Source organism: Balaenoptera borealis, assembly GCF_965194805.1.
Source record: "Balaenoptera borealis genome assembly, chromosome: 3".
NCBI classification, from domain to species: domain Eukaryota; kingdom Metazoa; phylum Chordata; class Mammalia; order Artiodactyla; family Balaenopteridae; genus Balaenoptera; species Balaenoptera borealis.
Window position 1 is genome coordinate 49,888,300 of NC_138866.1, and position 16,765 is coordinate 49,905,064.

Consider the following 16,765-nt stretch of genomic DNA (forward strand, 5'->3'; position numbering starts at 1 on the left):
CTGCATGTGGTTTCCATGTCTTGCTCTAGAAAGTCTGTACTTTGGTACTGAAGCGTTGTAGTATTGTTATTACAGGAGAACCAATTCCCCCTCGGACCTTGACTGAAGCTGGCACAATGGCACTTTGCTACAGTGCTGCTTGGGATGCACGAGTCATCACTAGTGCGTGGTGGGTGTACCATCATCAGGTAATAAGGGCTGTGGTCCTTTTTCTTAATTTAGTAAGAGCAACTGTGTTCCAAATTGTGAGGATATAGAATTGAACAAGGCAGACAAAGTACCTTGTGATGGAGTTGACATTTTGGTGTTGAAAAATAGATATGTAGTGGCAGGTAACAAAGTTTATTTTTAAAGCAGAGTAAGGGGATAGAGAGTGATAGAGGCTACCATTTTGAATGTAGTGTCAGGGAAGGCCTTTCTGGAAAGGTAAGATTTGAGAGTGATCCATGTAATTATATGGGATAAAGACTGTTCCAGTTATCACTGGCCTACTGACCTAAAAAGTCTCTCTCCTGTTCACCTTTGTTGAAATTTTCTTAATTCTCTTTGGCCCTTCCTGTAAAGTAGGTATATCCTGTGGTTTTTTTCTATACACTTGGTTTTAGTAATTGTCCTTCTTTGTGGTTAATGCTATTTTTTTGATGATACTTCATTCCATATATGACTTCACATTGCTATTCATTTCACGTTCTCAAGAATTATAATTGATAATGACAAACTTTTACAAAGTCTTAAAGCTATACAGCAAGGTAAAAAGAGTTCAATACTATTATCCTCCCTTAGATTTAGTTTCATATTATATCTGTTTATATTTACTATTTTCTGCTACGTTGTGATATTGTGTCCTTGGGAAATTAATATCACTTCTGGGATTATATTTTCTGCCTTGGTACTATTGTAGAAGTGGCTTTAATTCTTTTATGAATAGGTTTTTTTAGTGTGCTTTTAATCCCTTGCATAACTATTACTAGTAAAGATACTCTCAGATTTGGGTGTTTCACAGATGTGTAAAATTTTTTTAAATTGTGGAGTTATGTTGCTCACTTCCTATTTTGCCAAATTAGAAGATATTTTTAAAAATATGCTATTATCTTTATTTACTAAGATGAAAGGTTATGTTATTACCAAAAAAAAAGTATCTCAGGAAAGGATTTAATGTAATAAATATAGTAAATATGATTTTATACCTTTATGATGAGCTTACTAAACTATCCTTGTTTTTCTTATTATGTCTCACATTAGAGGAAATGTGGATCAGTTGTGGCTCTAGTCCATGGCATTTGAAAATGATTGATGTAGTGTATCCTTCATTATTTCTTTTCTTTGTTATGGACAAAGATATATGTATCTTTGAAGAGATAGCCCTTCAGTGTTAAGAATTTTTGCTAAATTATAAACTTTTCAGGATGTAGTACTGTTTACTTCAATATGGCTGTACTTTCTCAGGTGAAAATTAAAAAAAACATATTTCTTAAGACAAGAGTATAATGTATTATTGTGTTCCTCAGGTGTCTAAAACAGCACCAACTGGAGAATATTTGACAACAGGAAGCTTCATGATAAGAGGTAATGACTTGCCAGTGGATTATGGAGACAGGTTTGAGGACCATCTACTAATATTCTCAGAACAGAAACTAATTATTCTGACTTCATATATGAAGTCTGTTATTAAATAAGGAAAATTTTGCTGTGGTGTGGCAAATTTAGCATTTGACATGTCATCTCCATATATATTTTTATTGATGACAGTGTACTTTCATATAGTTTACATTTATAAGGGTAAGAAAGTATAGCATGACCTTTTTTCTAAAAATAGATTATTCAGGATCTGACTAACCCAGATGATGAGAGCAAGCATTCATATTTTTTCTTTCTTAATTCCTGTTCCTGTATATAATGCCAAATTCTGTAAATGGGAAATGTTCCTTCATGACAGAGAAAAGACAGAACAAATGTGACCATTGTGGCAGATATCTTACAAGCATAAAATGGAGAAAACAGTATTTTTAAAACACTCATGTACATTATCTTTTGTAGGAAAAAAGAATTTCCTTCCTCCCTCACATCTAATGATGGGATTTAGCTTCCTCTTTAAGGTACTCTTCAGCTTCTTCATTATTTTTTTTCTGATTTTCATTAGTCTTAACCTAAAGTTCCACTAGTGAAAAGAACTGTTTCCATAGGTAGATGAGTCTTGTATTTGGAGACATCGGGGTGAACGAAAAGTCAGAGTGCAGGATGAAGACATGGAGACACTGGCGATTTGCACAAGTGAACTCATATCAGAAGAAATGGAACAACTAGGTAGTTTACAGATTTTAATAAAGTAGCTTATAATGTTTTCTGTTGTTTAGTTTTGCTTCTAAATTCTTACTTAGAAGATCGTGTCTTTTGGGGTAATTAAAATTTCCCAAAAAACCCCAACTTGCTGTCAACTTTATTGAATTTTGGTTTTGGAAATGTTAAATACACTTATTCTAGTGAATTATAAAGTGTTTAATTAGATACATAACTAATACTTGAATATATGTTTATATTATAAAACTTCCCCAGTATTTAATGAGTAGTACATAAATGTGTTTAACAGAGATAGACTCGGGTATATATAAGTGAGCATTTACTTTTGGGTTTAGGAATTAGAAGCAATACAAAGATGAGTTTATAACAAGTACAATTTCTTATGAGAATTTAGCTTGATTTAATAATGTATTTGCTTCAAGTAGAGAGCAGCTGCGGTTGCTGAAATAAATTTACCTACCTACCTAAAGGAACTAGGGAATGTATGCCCTCTAAGTTATTTTTACATCTCCTAGAGTCATTCCTTTTTAGGAGTAATATTTCATTGTTTCACTTACAACTGCTATTGTACATGATTCTATTTTTTTGAATTTTCACCATGTTCGTGACATGTATACTTTATTTACATTATTTTTTATTGAATTCTCACAACCATCCTTGTCAGATGGTTGGTGGCATCTTACTTTATAGGTGAGGTAACTAGACCATATTATTACTACTAGAACCGTGTTCCTTTTGAAAAAGTGTGAACACTTGCTGTGTGCCAGTTATGTAACTTGTTTTATCTCATTTCAGTTCTCATGTGCAAATTATAATAAAAGTGGCAGAATTTATATAACTACTTCTATTTTCCTCCTTTCTGGAAATACTTAACAAAGACAAGCTATAGTTTTCATTGTAGAAATGGTCGCAATGTCTAAGAAATTTATTGTAGTAAAGGATCTTGGAGATAATTTATTCCAAACAATTCCTGATACAGAGTATCCTTTTGTCAATTTATTCCAAACAATTCCTGATACAGAGTATCCTTTTGTTTATAAGTCAGAGTAACTTTTGGGGAAGATCAGGCATTTTTCTGGTGATCTTTTGGAGAAAGAGGGAGTGAATTGAATATTTTTATGAGGTTTTCAAGGAAATCATCTAACTTTGTTGTGGTGATAGCACTCCTGACTTTCCTTATGGTAATTCAACAGATGGAGGTGACAGTAGCAGTGAAGAAGATAAAGAGGAATTACATGAAACTCCTGCGGAAGTGGAACTTGTGACTCAGGTTGACCAAGGGGATATTACTATTCAGAGTGGTGGTGATGAGCTAAATGAACTAATTCAGGAAGAAAGCTCTGAAGATGAAGGAGAATCTGAGGAGGTGGTAAAACATCAGGAACCTGTTGGTGAAATGAAGGATGAAGGGGAAGAGACATTACATTATCCTGATACTTCCATTGACTTGTCCCACCTTCAATCCCAAAGGTAATTTAAAAACTGTAATTTTAAGTTTTATTTTGTAAGCTGGGAGTGATGAAGAGTTAATCCTTATACAAATAATACCAAGACTGACTTCAGTGCTTTTACCCTCCATTGTCCTACGAGCTTACTATCTTTTCACCATTTGATAGGGGGGTAGATCTCTTAAGAAATTCCCAGGACCCAGGGTAGAAAAACACAATATATATAGAAGTGGCCAGGGGCTTCCCTGGTGGCGCAGTGGTTGAGAATCTGCCTGCTAATGCAGGGGACACGGGTTCAAGCCCTGGTCTGGGAAGATCCCACATGCTGCAGAGCAGCTAGGTCCGTGAGCCACAAGTACTGAGCCTGAGCGTCTGGAGCCTGTGCTCCGCAACAAGAGAGGCCGCAATAGTGAGAGGCCCGTGCACCGCGATGAAGAGTGGCCCCCGCTTGCCACAACACAGCCATAAAAATAAATTAAAAAAAAAAAAAAAAGTGGCCAAACTAGGTCAAAATAGAAACAAGTAAATGGTTATAAATGCTAATAATAAAAGCAGTTACATTACAAAAAAAAAAAAAAGTTGTCTTAGTCTTTAATGTCTTACTGATCACCAGGTAAACAATACCATAGCTGTAAAAGCTTTATTATTGGAGTAGTTAGGAAAGGCTTAGGAGTCAGACCAGTATTGAATCTTAGAGTATGTCCTTGGGCAAGTGACTCTATGTCTAAGCTTCAGTTTTCTTCTTGGTGAAAAGAGAATGGTACCCCCCTTCATAGGGTTTTGAAGGTTACATGAATGTAAAGCATCTAGCAGTGCCTGGTACATAGTAAGTGTCCAATACATGTCAACTATTTAAAAATATATTTTAAAGTGAGGAGATGAGCAATTTGATTATATTTTTTCTGATTTTACCAAATTTGAAAATTTGTAGGATTGCTGATAATTAACTAAGCATATGATATGGGGATGTTTTGGGACTTTGTAAATGAATGCCTTTTATAGGGTAGTGGACTTCTCTTTCTGTTTGTTTCCATAGGTCTCTCCAGAAACTGGCTTCAAAAGAGGAATCTTCTAATATGGTAAAGGTTTTTTTCAGTTTTATGAAGAACATCATGTCCTTCTCAATAAATAATTTTCTACTTTTTAATTTTAGCTTTTGAAAAATTAACAGTGGTGATGTTATTGTTTGTATTTGCTTGTTTTTTGTTTTAATTTTAATAGAGCGACAGTAAATTGCAGAGCCGGAGGCATTTGTCAGCCAAGGAAAGAAGGTAAATATATTTGTGTTATTTAACTGAAAAGCATCCATTTTTTTTTTAAATTAACAATTCAGTTATGACAGATCACTTGGCTGTTACAAAGATCTCCCTTACTAAAATTACCAAGACTTAGCATAAATTTTGTTTAGTTTTTCATATTCAGCTCTAACAGGTTTTTCTGTTTTAGGGCCCCAGTCTTCCACTGTAATCAGTGAGATAGGTCAAGTAACATAAGACAGACCTTTTATTACATAAATATGTACAATAATAATTGCAGTGTATTAGACAGGCTGATTCTAGGATAATATTGACAGAAATAAACAGGAATACAGGCATACCTCATTTTATTGTGCTTTGCAGATATTGTGTTTTTTACAAATTGAAGGTTTATGGCAACCCCACATGGAGCAAATCTGTTGGCACCATTTTTCCAACAGCATTTGTTCACTTCATGTCTCTGGGTCGTATTTTGGAATTCTTGCAATATTTCAAACTTTTTTATTATTATTATATTTGTTATGGTGATCTGTAATCAGTGATCTTTGATATTACTATTATAAAAAGATTACGACTCACTGAAGGCTCAGATGGTGGTAAGCATTTTTTAGCAATAAAGTGTTTTTAAATTAAGGTATATACATTGCTTTTTTTAAGACATATTGCTTTGCACACTTAATAGACTGCAGTAGAGTGTAGGCATAACTTTATATGCACTGGGAAACCAAAAAATTCATGACTCGCTTTACTGTGATATTCACTTTGTTGCAGTGGTCTGGAACAGAATCTGCAATATCTCTGAGGCATTCCTGTACTGAAATTAGGAAATTTTTATGTAAGAAGAAGACTTGCGGTTTTTTCCTTGTCTTTTCTTTTTCTCTAATATAGTAGGGCTCAGAAGGCGAACAGAAAAAGATAGAGGCAGAATGAAAGGGACAACTGAGACAACTACTGTAGGGTGAAAAAGACTACAACTAGTAAAGCACTCCAGAAAGAGGCCCTAGATTGAAGTGGATAATAAACTCTTTTGTTTGAGAAAGATAATCATTATAAACAATTACAGAAAACTCTCTGAATACATGGTATTATGCTAGATACTGAGTACACAAAGAGGTAAAATATAAAGTTCATGCCATCAAGACGCTTTCGAGTCCTGGATTCAGGAAATAGCCATAAATCTATAAATAGTGTTATCTGAAAGTGATACAGTAGTTCTGGAGTAAGAATTTACTTTGAGTTCAGTTGTTTTGGGAAATACCATCAGAAGTTTATACCTTGAAGATATAGTAGGATCTTAGGCAAATGAAGTTAAGAAGGTCGGAGACTCCAAGGAGAATTAGTATGATCAAAGGGGAGGAGGTGGTGGGTATTTGGATTTAATATTCGAAGTGCTTTGGGGAAATGATAGATAGATTGAGGTGAAAGGAACAGAATATTCATGTTTGTGAACTGGCAGATAAGATTGGCAAAGTGAGATTGGACCAAAAGTGGAGAACCTAGAATGACAAGCTAAGTGTTTTGGACTTATCCTGAAAGTGATGTGAGGAGGACTTTTGGAAGACTTTGAATGGGAGTGTGACATAGGTAAACAGTTATGGAAAAATAATCTAGAAGTTCATGTAGAACAGATTATGGGGGAAATATGGAGGAAGTCTGGGTGGCAAGTGATAAGGACCTGGACTTAGGGCAGTGGCATTGGGAATAGAAGAGATCGCACATGAAAAATATCACAGTAATAGAATTTTCCTTTCCTCTTTAATCTGCTTATTTTTTAAATCCATTTATTCTGCTAACCAATCCACAAATGTTTTATTGAATACCTAACGTCTGCCAAGGCCATGTTGATACGAAGACTACAAATCCCAGTGCCTGGCCATCAACGTGTTGAGGGACTAAATGTGGCTACTGAATCAGGATAAGTCAAGGATGACAGTATTTTGAGCCTGGATGACAGAAAGAATGATAAATGCATGAGAGAAAAATGTTCAGCTTTTTCTTGTATGATGACTTGCACTTCTTGTATACTGCAGCCTGGTGATAACAAATTAAGCAGAAGCCTTGATCTCATATATTGCACATGTTCCCCTCCCCATGTAATTTTTTTAGGGTACTGAGAATATGAAATTCTTAGATGTTTCCATTTCATTTATATTTAGGGAAATGAAGAAAAAAAAGCTTCCAAGTGACTCAGGGGATTTAGAAATGATAGAAGGAAAGGACAAAGAAAAAGAAAATGTTCTACACATTGAAACTCATCAGAACACCAGCAAAAATGTCCCGGCTGTGCAGCCAATGAAACGAGGACAAAAGGTAATACAACTTTGGGGTGAGCTGTTAAAGTTAGTACTACATGATTCACAAATGAAGTTGTGAGGTTTAAATGAAACAGAAGATGTAGACAAAAGAATAATCCTGTGTGACTTCTTTTGAGAATTAGTTGAAAAGATAGTGTTTAGGGAGCATAGAGATCACTGTTCTGTTCTTTTAAGATCATCTGTACAGAAGCTTTCATGTTATGTAGAAGAGTAATAGGAGATTGTGATTTATTTGCCAGAGACACTTAGCTAATAACTGGCAATGCTGGTCTCCATTGATAATTTAACTCAGTAATTTCTTTTTCAGTTATTAATGCAATTTTGATTACAGTTCTTACATATTTTATAAAGGTAAGGAATGAAGGAAGAGGTAGTGGGTATAGACTGTACTTCAAAAAATGTTGTAGCAGTGTAAAGAGATTGTGAGCTGATGTATAGGTATATATTTAGGAAAATTAAATTCCTTTGAAATCTTAGTAAAGATCATGTTTTATCTTTCTTCCATCCATAGTAGTCAGAATTTCCTATGTTTTTTTCCAGTGGGCTTCATATAAGTGAAAGGATATACTATACATATGGAAGGGAAGAAATCAATTCATATTAATATGTAAATTCAACATAAAGTCATTCAAAAAAGAATTGAGATTTTAATTAACTTGGTAAAGTAATTCTGAAATTCATTTGAAAGAGTAAATACCAGAGAATAGCTAAGAAAATCTTTTTTTTTTAAATACAATTATTTATTTATTTATTTATTTTCGGCTCTGTTGGGTCTTCATTGCCGCACGCAGGCTTTCTCTAGCTGCAGCGAGTGGGGGCCACACTTCGTTGCGGTGCTCGTGCTTCTCATCGCGGTGGCTTGTCTTTGTTGCGGAGCACGGGCTCTAGGCATGTGGGCTTCAGTAGTTGTGGCTCACTGCCTCAGCTGCTGCCACGGCATGTGGGATCCTCCTGGACCAGGGCTCGAACCCGAATCCCCTGCATTGGCAGGCGGACTCCTAACCACTGCACCACCAGGGAAGTCCCAGAAAATCTTGAAAAAGAAGATCAAGGAACGATTTCCCTACTAGGTAGTAAAACATTTACTGTTAGAATTATTAAAACAGTATGTGTTAACATAGGAACAGCCAGATAGAAAAGTGAGGCAGAATAAAATCTACACATAGAACCATAAATTGTGTATTTTAAAATTTAGTATTTGATAAAGTATCATTACAGATTGGGAGGGTATGAAACATTAAAAATTAGTGGCTAGTCATGTTTTTAAAAATATTGAAGTAAATATCAGGTGGAGAAAAGAACCATCAATAAAATTGAAAGACAATTGATAGATTGGGGGGTGGGGGAGCAGGGATCAGAGAAATGCTTATGTCAACAAGGGGAATTTTTTCACCCATCAAATTAATAGTTAATGTGTGTTCAGTCATTCAATAAAAGTTTGAATATATACCATGGGAATTTCCAGCAAGAGTCCTAACAATTCAGGACTTCCCTGGTGGTCCAGTGGTTAAGAATCTGCCTTCCAATGAAGGGTACGTGGGTTTGATTCCTGGTTGGGGAACTACAATCCCACATGCCACAGGGCAACTAAGCCTGCGCACTGCAACTACTGAGCCTGCGTGCTCTACAGCCTGCTCGCCACAACTAGAGAGCCCGTGCACCACAACTACTGAGCCCGTGCGCCGCAATGAAAGACCTCGCATACCACAGTGAAGATCCTGCGTGCCATAACTAAGACCCAAAGCAGCCACATAAGTAAATAAATAAATGCTTAAAAAAAAAGAGTCCTTAACAATGCATTTGTCCTCTGACTCACTCAGCAATTCTTATTTTTAGAAATTTATTCATCAAGTTGATTTTTTTTTTTTTTTTTTTTGGCCGCGCCGCACGGCTGGTGGGATCTTCGTTCCCCACCAGGGATCAAACCTGGGCCCTTGGCAGTGAAAGTGCACAGTCCTAACCATTGGACCACCAGGGAATTCTCATAAGTTGATGTTTATAATTGCAAAAAATCTGAAAATCATAAATGCCTAATAGTATAAAATAACAAAAAATAACATGGTGCATTTATACAATGAAATATTCTGCAGATAAGTTCCAAGGTGAATCCTGATGGAATTTTTACTAAAATACATTAAATTTTTAGATTATTTTGTGGAGAACTATCATCTTTACCATATTGAGTCTAACTGTTCGTGAATGTGGACCATAAGTACATAATATTTTATATTCTTCAATAAAGATATATTTCCTTTTAGAGTCTTGTACATCCTATCTCTTCCCACTTATAATTGTCTTACTTTTTGTAAATGGTATATTTTTATTATTTATTTATTTATTTTTGGCTGCATTGGGTCTTCCTTGCTGCGCACGGGCTTTCTCTAGTTGCAGCAAACGGGGTTTGCTCTTCATTGTGGTGCACGGGCTTCTCACTGTGGCGGCTTCTCTTGTTGCAGAGTACGGGCTTTAGGCACGCGGGCTTCAGTAGTTGTGGCGCACGGGCTTAGTTGCTCCACGGCACATGGTATCTTCCCGGACCAGGGCTCGAACCCATGTCCCCTGCATTGGCAGGCGGATTCTTAACCACTGTGCCACCAGGGAAGTCCAGTAAATGTTGTATTTTTAAAACTTCCACTTCATGGTTATTAGTTACTGGTATATGGAAAGATAATTTTCATGTGTAGATCTAGTATTAGGCAATCTCACTGAATATTTAATATTTCATCTACAGATGAAATTCAGGCAGTCACTGTCTACAAATAACGGCTTTTCTTCTCTTCTAATCCTAACATCTATTATTATTTTTCTCACCTTGTACTGGCTCAAACATCAGTAGAGTGTTACATAAAAGTAACAATAGTGTGCTTCTTTGTTATACATTAAAGGGACTATTTCTGAGATCTTTAACATTGTAGGATGTTTCTTGTGGGTTGTTGATAAATACCCTTTACAAAGGGCTAGTTTTAATAATGATGAGTTAAATTTTATTGAATGGTTTTTCTGCATGTATTATTTTTCTCCCTTCATGAGTTAGTGTGGTAAATTACTTAAGAAAATCTCTTAAACTGGCCCCTAATACTGTCCTTGCCTGTTTTTGGTATCTAGGTGATACCAGCTTCATAAAGTTAGTTAGATACTTTTCTCTTTTTCTGCTCTCTAGTACTTTGTGTAAAATGGAGATTGTTCCTTGAAATTTTTTTAGCAATTGCTTATAAACCCGGGCCTGATATTTAGGGATATATGGGTAGGTTTTTAAGTTCTAACTAATTTTTTTTAGTGATTATCATTCAGGTTTTCTGGTTTTTTCAAAGTTGGTTTTCCTAAGTTATATTTTCCAAGAAACTGTTCTTTTAATTGGGTTTTCCATTTCTTGGTTCAATTTATTGGTAATAGTGTTTATTTTATTCTTGGGGTTTTTTGTTTTTTGAGGTGTAATGTACACATAGTAAAATGCACAAATCTTGTTTTTAGCTCAGTTTTTATATGCACAAATATCTGTGAAACCACCACTCAGAATAAGACACTTGAATGCTTATATTACTCCAGAGGGCTCACCCTTGTCCCTTTCTATAAATAGTATCCCCACCAGAGAAAAACATTATTCTTTAATCACTGTAGATTATTTTGCCTGTTTTTGAACTTTATGTAAAAAAGCAATCATACTGTATATATTCTTTGGTCTGGCATCTTTCACTCAACCTTGTGACTCATCCATGTTGTTGTGTGTAACAGTAGTTCATTTGCATTGCTAAATAGCATTCCAATGATGGATCTGCCACAATTTCTGTCTGCTGTATTGTTGATAATCGAAGACATGTATCTTTTAGGTTCGCAAGTGTGCATTTCTGTTGTGTATAGCTAGGAGTGGAAATGCTGGGTTATAGCGCACATATTGTGTTTGGCTTTAGTAGATATTACCAAACAGTTTTCCAGAGTACTTGTACCAATTTCACATCAAGCAGTGTATCAGAGTTCCAGTTGCTTCACGTCATCACTAACATTTGGTATTGTTAGCATTTTTTAAGTCATTCAGGTGTGTGTATACTGAAACTTAATTTGGCTTTAAAAAGTTGGGTTGTCCAGCTTTCTCGTTGATTTATAGGAGTTCTTTGAAATCCTGAATAGAAGTCTTTTCTTGGTTATATGTATTATAACTACTTTTCATGTTTCAAGACTTGCATTTTCACTTCTGTAGTAGTGGGTTTTTTTTGATGTGGACTTTTTTTGTTTTGTTTTGTCTTTATTGAATTTGTTACAATATTGCTTCTGTTTTATGTTTTGGTCTTTTGGCCCAGAGGCATGTGGGATCTCAGCTCTCTGCCAGGGATCGAACCCACACTCCCTGCATTGGAAGGCGAAGTCCCAACCACTGGACGGCCAGGGAGGTCCCTGTAGTAGTGTTTTTTGATGAGCAGCATTTGTTAATTTTAATGAAGTCTGATTTATCAGTCTTTTATAGTTAGTGGATTTTTGTGTGTCTTGTTTTAAAGCAATCTTTAAAATTTAAAAAATTTGTTATTTGGGCCCTAGCTAAGACTAGTCAAGATAAAAAGTCTTTGAAGGTGAAGCCTCTATGTTTGTAGTTTTAAAAACTGCTCAGATAAGTTGGATGTGTACCCAGAGTAAAGAATCAGTAGTTTAACTGATAAAATTCGAAGTATTGATAGACTCTACAATAAATACCCAGCTAAGCTTTGCTGCCTTATTTCCTGTTCTTCCTCTATATGTGTATCCTGATGCCAACCAAGTGCGATGACTTGCTGTTACTACTCTGCTCTGTCTTTACCTTATAATCTTGCTGTTCATGTATTCCCAGGTACTATGCATCTTTTAGTTGTGCTTTATTTCTTCCCTACAATTCTTGCTCAAGGTGAAAAAAATGTCTCCTTTCTCTAAATTATCTTAAAAGTAAACTTGTTTGTATTTAGAATATTTTGCATTAATTTGTCCTTACTCTTCTGTGTATCTTCTTTTTCTGCCAGATGGTAAATTGTTTGAGGGTGAGGACTATGGTTTATCCATCTTTATAGACTTCATGTTGTTTGTTATAATGGTGCCTTACTCAATAAGCAATTTTGACAGAAATAAAGTAGCACCTTCTCTTTACAAAACATGTGTTGACATTTTTTTACTGCTGAATTTTTCCAACCAAAATTTTTTTATTTTGTAGAGTAAAATGAAAAAAATGAAGGAAAAGTACAAGGACCAAGATGAAGAAGAACGTGAGCTCATCATGAAATTGCTAGGGGTAAATAACATCTAAAAACATTTTCTTCTTTTGTTTTTCAAGGGCATCCAGACCACTGCCTATCATATGCTTTACATTCAATACTTTGTTAAAATACTGACAACATTAACTGGTTTTCCCTCTATGAATTGAAGTCTGCAGGTTCAAACAAAGAAGAAAAAGGGAAGAAGGGGAAGAAAGGTAAAATAAAGGATGAACCAGTGAAGAAACAGCCCCAGAAACCTAAAGGCGGACCAAGAGTTTCAGACAGCATAAAGAAAGAAACTCCATCCCTTGAAGTTACAACTCATGAGTTACAAGACTTGGCTGTAGATGATCCACATGATGACAAGGTAAGGCTACCACACATGTGGGCTTTTGCTTCTTAATTAGGGTGACCAACCATCCCAGGGTTCCCAGGACATGGGATTTACAGTGCTAAAACCAGGATGAGTGGTAATGCTATTCTTAGTGGAAAGTCATCTTAGAAATACAACCTAAAAGACTAAAATTGCAGTATATAAGCATAAAAATGGTAGTGTTGATAGCTCATAAAAAGTTTATCATAAGCCATTAGAAAATTTTATGGAGAGGCTAGATTCTGGTGGGAACTTAGTTAAAATAAAACAGATAATTAGGATTATCTTGATGATGAGTGGGAAAGGAATTTGCACTTTTCTAGGTTTTTCTATAAGAATATATATATGTTATAGTATCCTACGTGATGTTGAACCTAGCTACACAGTGTGAGATGTTAACAATTTTTCCAGTTAATATAGTTGCCTAATTGCTCTATCAACTGAATACAAAAGCCCAGCCTTACGTATCTTTTTTTTAATTCTGATTAGCTATTTTTTTTCTTATTTATTTAATTTATTTATTTTTGGCTGCGTTGGGTCTTTGCTGCTGCATGCGGGTCCCCTCCAGCTGCAGTGAGCAGGGGCCACTCTTCGCCACAGTGCGCGGGCCCCTCACTGAGGTGGCCTCTCCTGTTGCAGAGCACGGGCTCTAGGTGCGCAGGCCTCAGTAGTTGTGGCATGCAGGATCAGTAGTTGCGGCTCGCAGGCTCCAGAGCGCAGGCTCAGCAGTTGTGGCAGATGGGCCCAGCCGCTCCGCGGCATGCGGGATCTTCCCGGACCAGGGCTCGAACACGTGTCCCCTGCATTGGCAGGCGGATTCTTAACCACTGCGCCACCAGGGAAGCCCCCCTTACGTATATCTTCTTGCATGAATATATATATCTTATTGAAATTCTGAACAAAGGATTTATTGTTTTATCAATTTGTAAAAAAAATTGTTTCACTTTGTATTTTTATTTATGGCAGTTAAAGCTTTGGTTGTAATTGTGTGCTCTATTCAGTGCAGGTAGTGCTTACAGGGATCCTAAGTGATACTGTTTTCTTTTTTCCCTGAACAGTGTTGTTTAGTAATATTAAAACTCATTTTTGTCCTCAAATTTTTATACTATTCTGTAAACCCTAGATTCAGATATTCAGAGGTGTTAATTATGAATGTTCTTTCATCAATAATAGATTATCTTCAGATAGATTTTTTTAATGTGAATAAGCAAATAAAATTAAGCTTATCGTAACATGTGAAAAATTCATCCTAAAACTGTTGAACAGAGACTAGCAAATAAAAGTTCTGTTCACCACAATTCTCCATTTTCTTTCCCCCTGGCAAACCTATCAAGCTTATTTGTCACTTTAAATTGTCCTAATAGCATTCACTACTTTAGCATATATTCTGTGGAAGTCTTTTTTTTGAAACTTTAGGGAAACAGTCTTTTTTCTCTTTGAATGGCATTGCTTTTCTGCTATATTAGCTACACATATTAATTTACTCACAGTCTTATCACTTTTTCTTTCTCATAGTTTTTAATGGTTTAGAATTTCAATTTAAGTTATAACTGACTTAAAATTTTATATATTTGGAACAGGAAGAGCAAGATCTGGACCAACAGGGAAATGAGGTATGATTTTGTATTGGGGTTCCTACTACAACACTAACTGCAATCCAGTTCCCAGAATACCTGACACACAACTTCTAACTAATTAAAACTTAAAACACTAAGAAAAGACTACAAGCTCTGGAGTCACACATTCTGGGTTTGAATCCCAACTTTACTACATATAACTACAACCTTGGAAACATTCTATACACCTCAGTTTTCTCATCTGAAAAATGGGGATAATAATTTCCCCTACTGAGAGAGTTGTTTTGAGAATTAAGATAATATACATAAAGTGTTTAGAAAAGTTCACTGCATATAGTAAGCACCAGCTGTACCAAGTGTTTTGTCCTAAATCTAAATTTACTCCTGTTGTTAAATAAATATGGGTAATCTTGAACGCAGTCCACAAAATGGGAACTCTAAGAAGCCATAGAATTTCTCCTTAAGGACAGGCATGAGAGAAGACTGTTCTAGCCCAGGGTTTCCCAACTTTGGCACTATTAACATTTTGGAGGAGGTAATTCTTTGTTGTGGGGAGTTGTCCCATCCCTGGCATCTACCCACTAGCAGATGTCAGTCGTACTCTAGTTCCTCCCCCAACCTCGCTTCAGTTGTGACAACCAAAAATGTCTCCAACAAGTTTTTTCTCCCTTTCTCTTAAATGTTTCAATAGGTGCCATTTTAAAAATCGTCATTAAGCTCTGCTTTATTGCTCCAAAGGGTGTAAGACTGTTTATCAGAAAATGATAAAATATATTGATTCTGACAGTGTTTTATTAGAGTTTTCCTCTTTTAGGACTGGTATAAATTATTTTTATAATCGTTTTTGTTTTCCCTTTTTAGGAAAATCTGTTTGACTCTTTGACGGGGCAGCCACATCCTGAAGATGTACTCCTGTTTGCCATTCCAATATGTGCCCCATACAACACCATGACAAACTATAAGTAAGTCATCATGAGTTTACTCAAACTGCTGCCACAGCACTGACTCATGAATCGTTTTGTAATCTCTATTTAGTAACACATGCAATTCCTTTTTAAAGATACAAAGTGAAACTTACTCCTGGAATTCAGAAAAAGGGAAAAGGTATTTAAAATCTTTTTTTGAATTATGTTTAAACATTTCTTGACTGAACAGAAGTAGATTTTTCTATTTTCTATTTACAGCTGCAAAAACAGCCTTGAATAGTTTCATGCATTCCAAGGAAGCAACAGCAAGAGAAAAAGACTTATTCCGCAGTGTAAAGGTAAAGTATTCCTCTAGAAACCTCTGGAGATTGGTGGTGCAATTAAAAATGTTAGCAGTTAGTTATTGCTTTGTTAGTAGATGGAACCTGCAGCTGTTATTTTGGTAGAAAATGCGGTCTTACTAGAAGCAATATAAAATAAGTAAAATCATATTGGGTGAAAATTTTAGAAATGCCATTCTTTTGACAGCAGAGGACATATAATTGTCATAAAAGAAAATATGATTGTGAAGATACTCAACAATTCTTTTTTTTAGGACACGGATTTATCAAGAAACATTCCTGGCAAAGTGAAAGTGTCTGCACCCAATCTTCTGAATGTAAAAAGAAAATAGCTGAAATGAAATCCTAAAATATTTGAGAAGAGTCAATTTTATATAGCCTTTTGGAAGTTCAGAGATGAAAACATCATGTAACAAGACTTCCGCATTTAAAAATGAACTAAACGTTGCCTTGTATTCGCCAAAAGGACTTATTGTTGTTGTTTTTTTTCCAGTTTTATAGAGAGGAAACAGTGTCTATGATAGGATTTCCTAAAATACCTGTGGACAGCTAAATGCTAATTAATTGTATACATCTGTAGTTATCCTCCTACATTTTCTTGAAATTTGGGAGGTTAATATTAAGTATTCATTTCATGCTGTAAAGAAATGGACTGGTGAAGTGGCTCCACTGCTTAGACTGTTGACTTGGTAGTTGTTTACTGTATATGACGTGTATCTATTACAGGCCAATCACAAGTTTTTTTCCTGGTGGTGGTGGGGATTGGGGGTGGTTAAACACTTAGGATTAAGTCTTGAAAACCCTAAGCAGTGAAAGAGTAGACTTTCTTCTGCCTTTACCCATATTAGACCAGATTTTAAATACAAATCAATCATTTCCATGACTCAGCTTAAGAGATAACACCTAGAAGAAATTGGTGTTGATAATTTCCATGCATTTATACACCTTTACTTTTCATCTTAATTTCTTCCTTGTAATCTCATTCAGCTCTGTACCAATTTATTTTCCACTTCTAGTA

General features: G+C 35.6%; 1 protein-coding gene across 1 annotated transcript in view; it reads left to right on the forward strand.

Annotated features, from left to right (window-relative positions):
* NEMF (nuclear export mediator factor) overlaps positions 1-16,215 on the forward strand; it is a 53,179-nt gene extending 36,964 nt beyond the window's left edge. The window contains exons 19-33 of the mRNA XM_082385778.1: positions 76-188; positions 1,509-1,566; positions 2,038-2,096; positions 2,184-2,304; positions 3,492-3,768; positions 4,783-4,825; positions 4,968-5,017; positions 7,159-7,312; positions 12,488-12,565; positions 12,700-12,897; positions 14,484-14,516; positions 15,342-15,442; positions 15,541-15,584; positions 15,665-15,744; positions 16,002-16,215. Of these exons, the coding sequence (XP_082241904.1) occupies positions 76-188; positions 1,509-1,566; positions 2,038-2,096; positions 2,184-2,304; positions 3,492-3,768; positions 4,783-4,825; positions 4,968-5,017; positions 7,159-7,312; positions 12,488-12,565; positions 12,700-12,897; positions 14,484-14,516; positions 15,342-15,442; positions 15,541-15,584; positions 15,665-15,744; positions 16,002-16,079 (1,487 nt within the window). The 3' untranslated portion in view covers positions 16,080-16,215. The remainder of the gene's footprint in view (positions 1-75; positions 189-1,508; positions 1,567-2,037; positions 2,097-2,183; positions 2,305-3,491; positions 3,769-4,782; positions 4,826-4,967; positions 5,018-7,158; positions 7,313-12,487; positions 12,566-12,699; positions 12,898-14,483; positions 14,517-15,341; positions 15,443-15,540; positions 15,585-15,664; positions 15,745-16,001) is intronic.
* Positions 16,216-16,765: the final 550 nt, after the last annotated feature.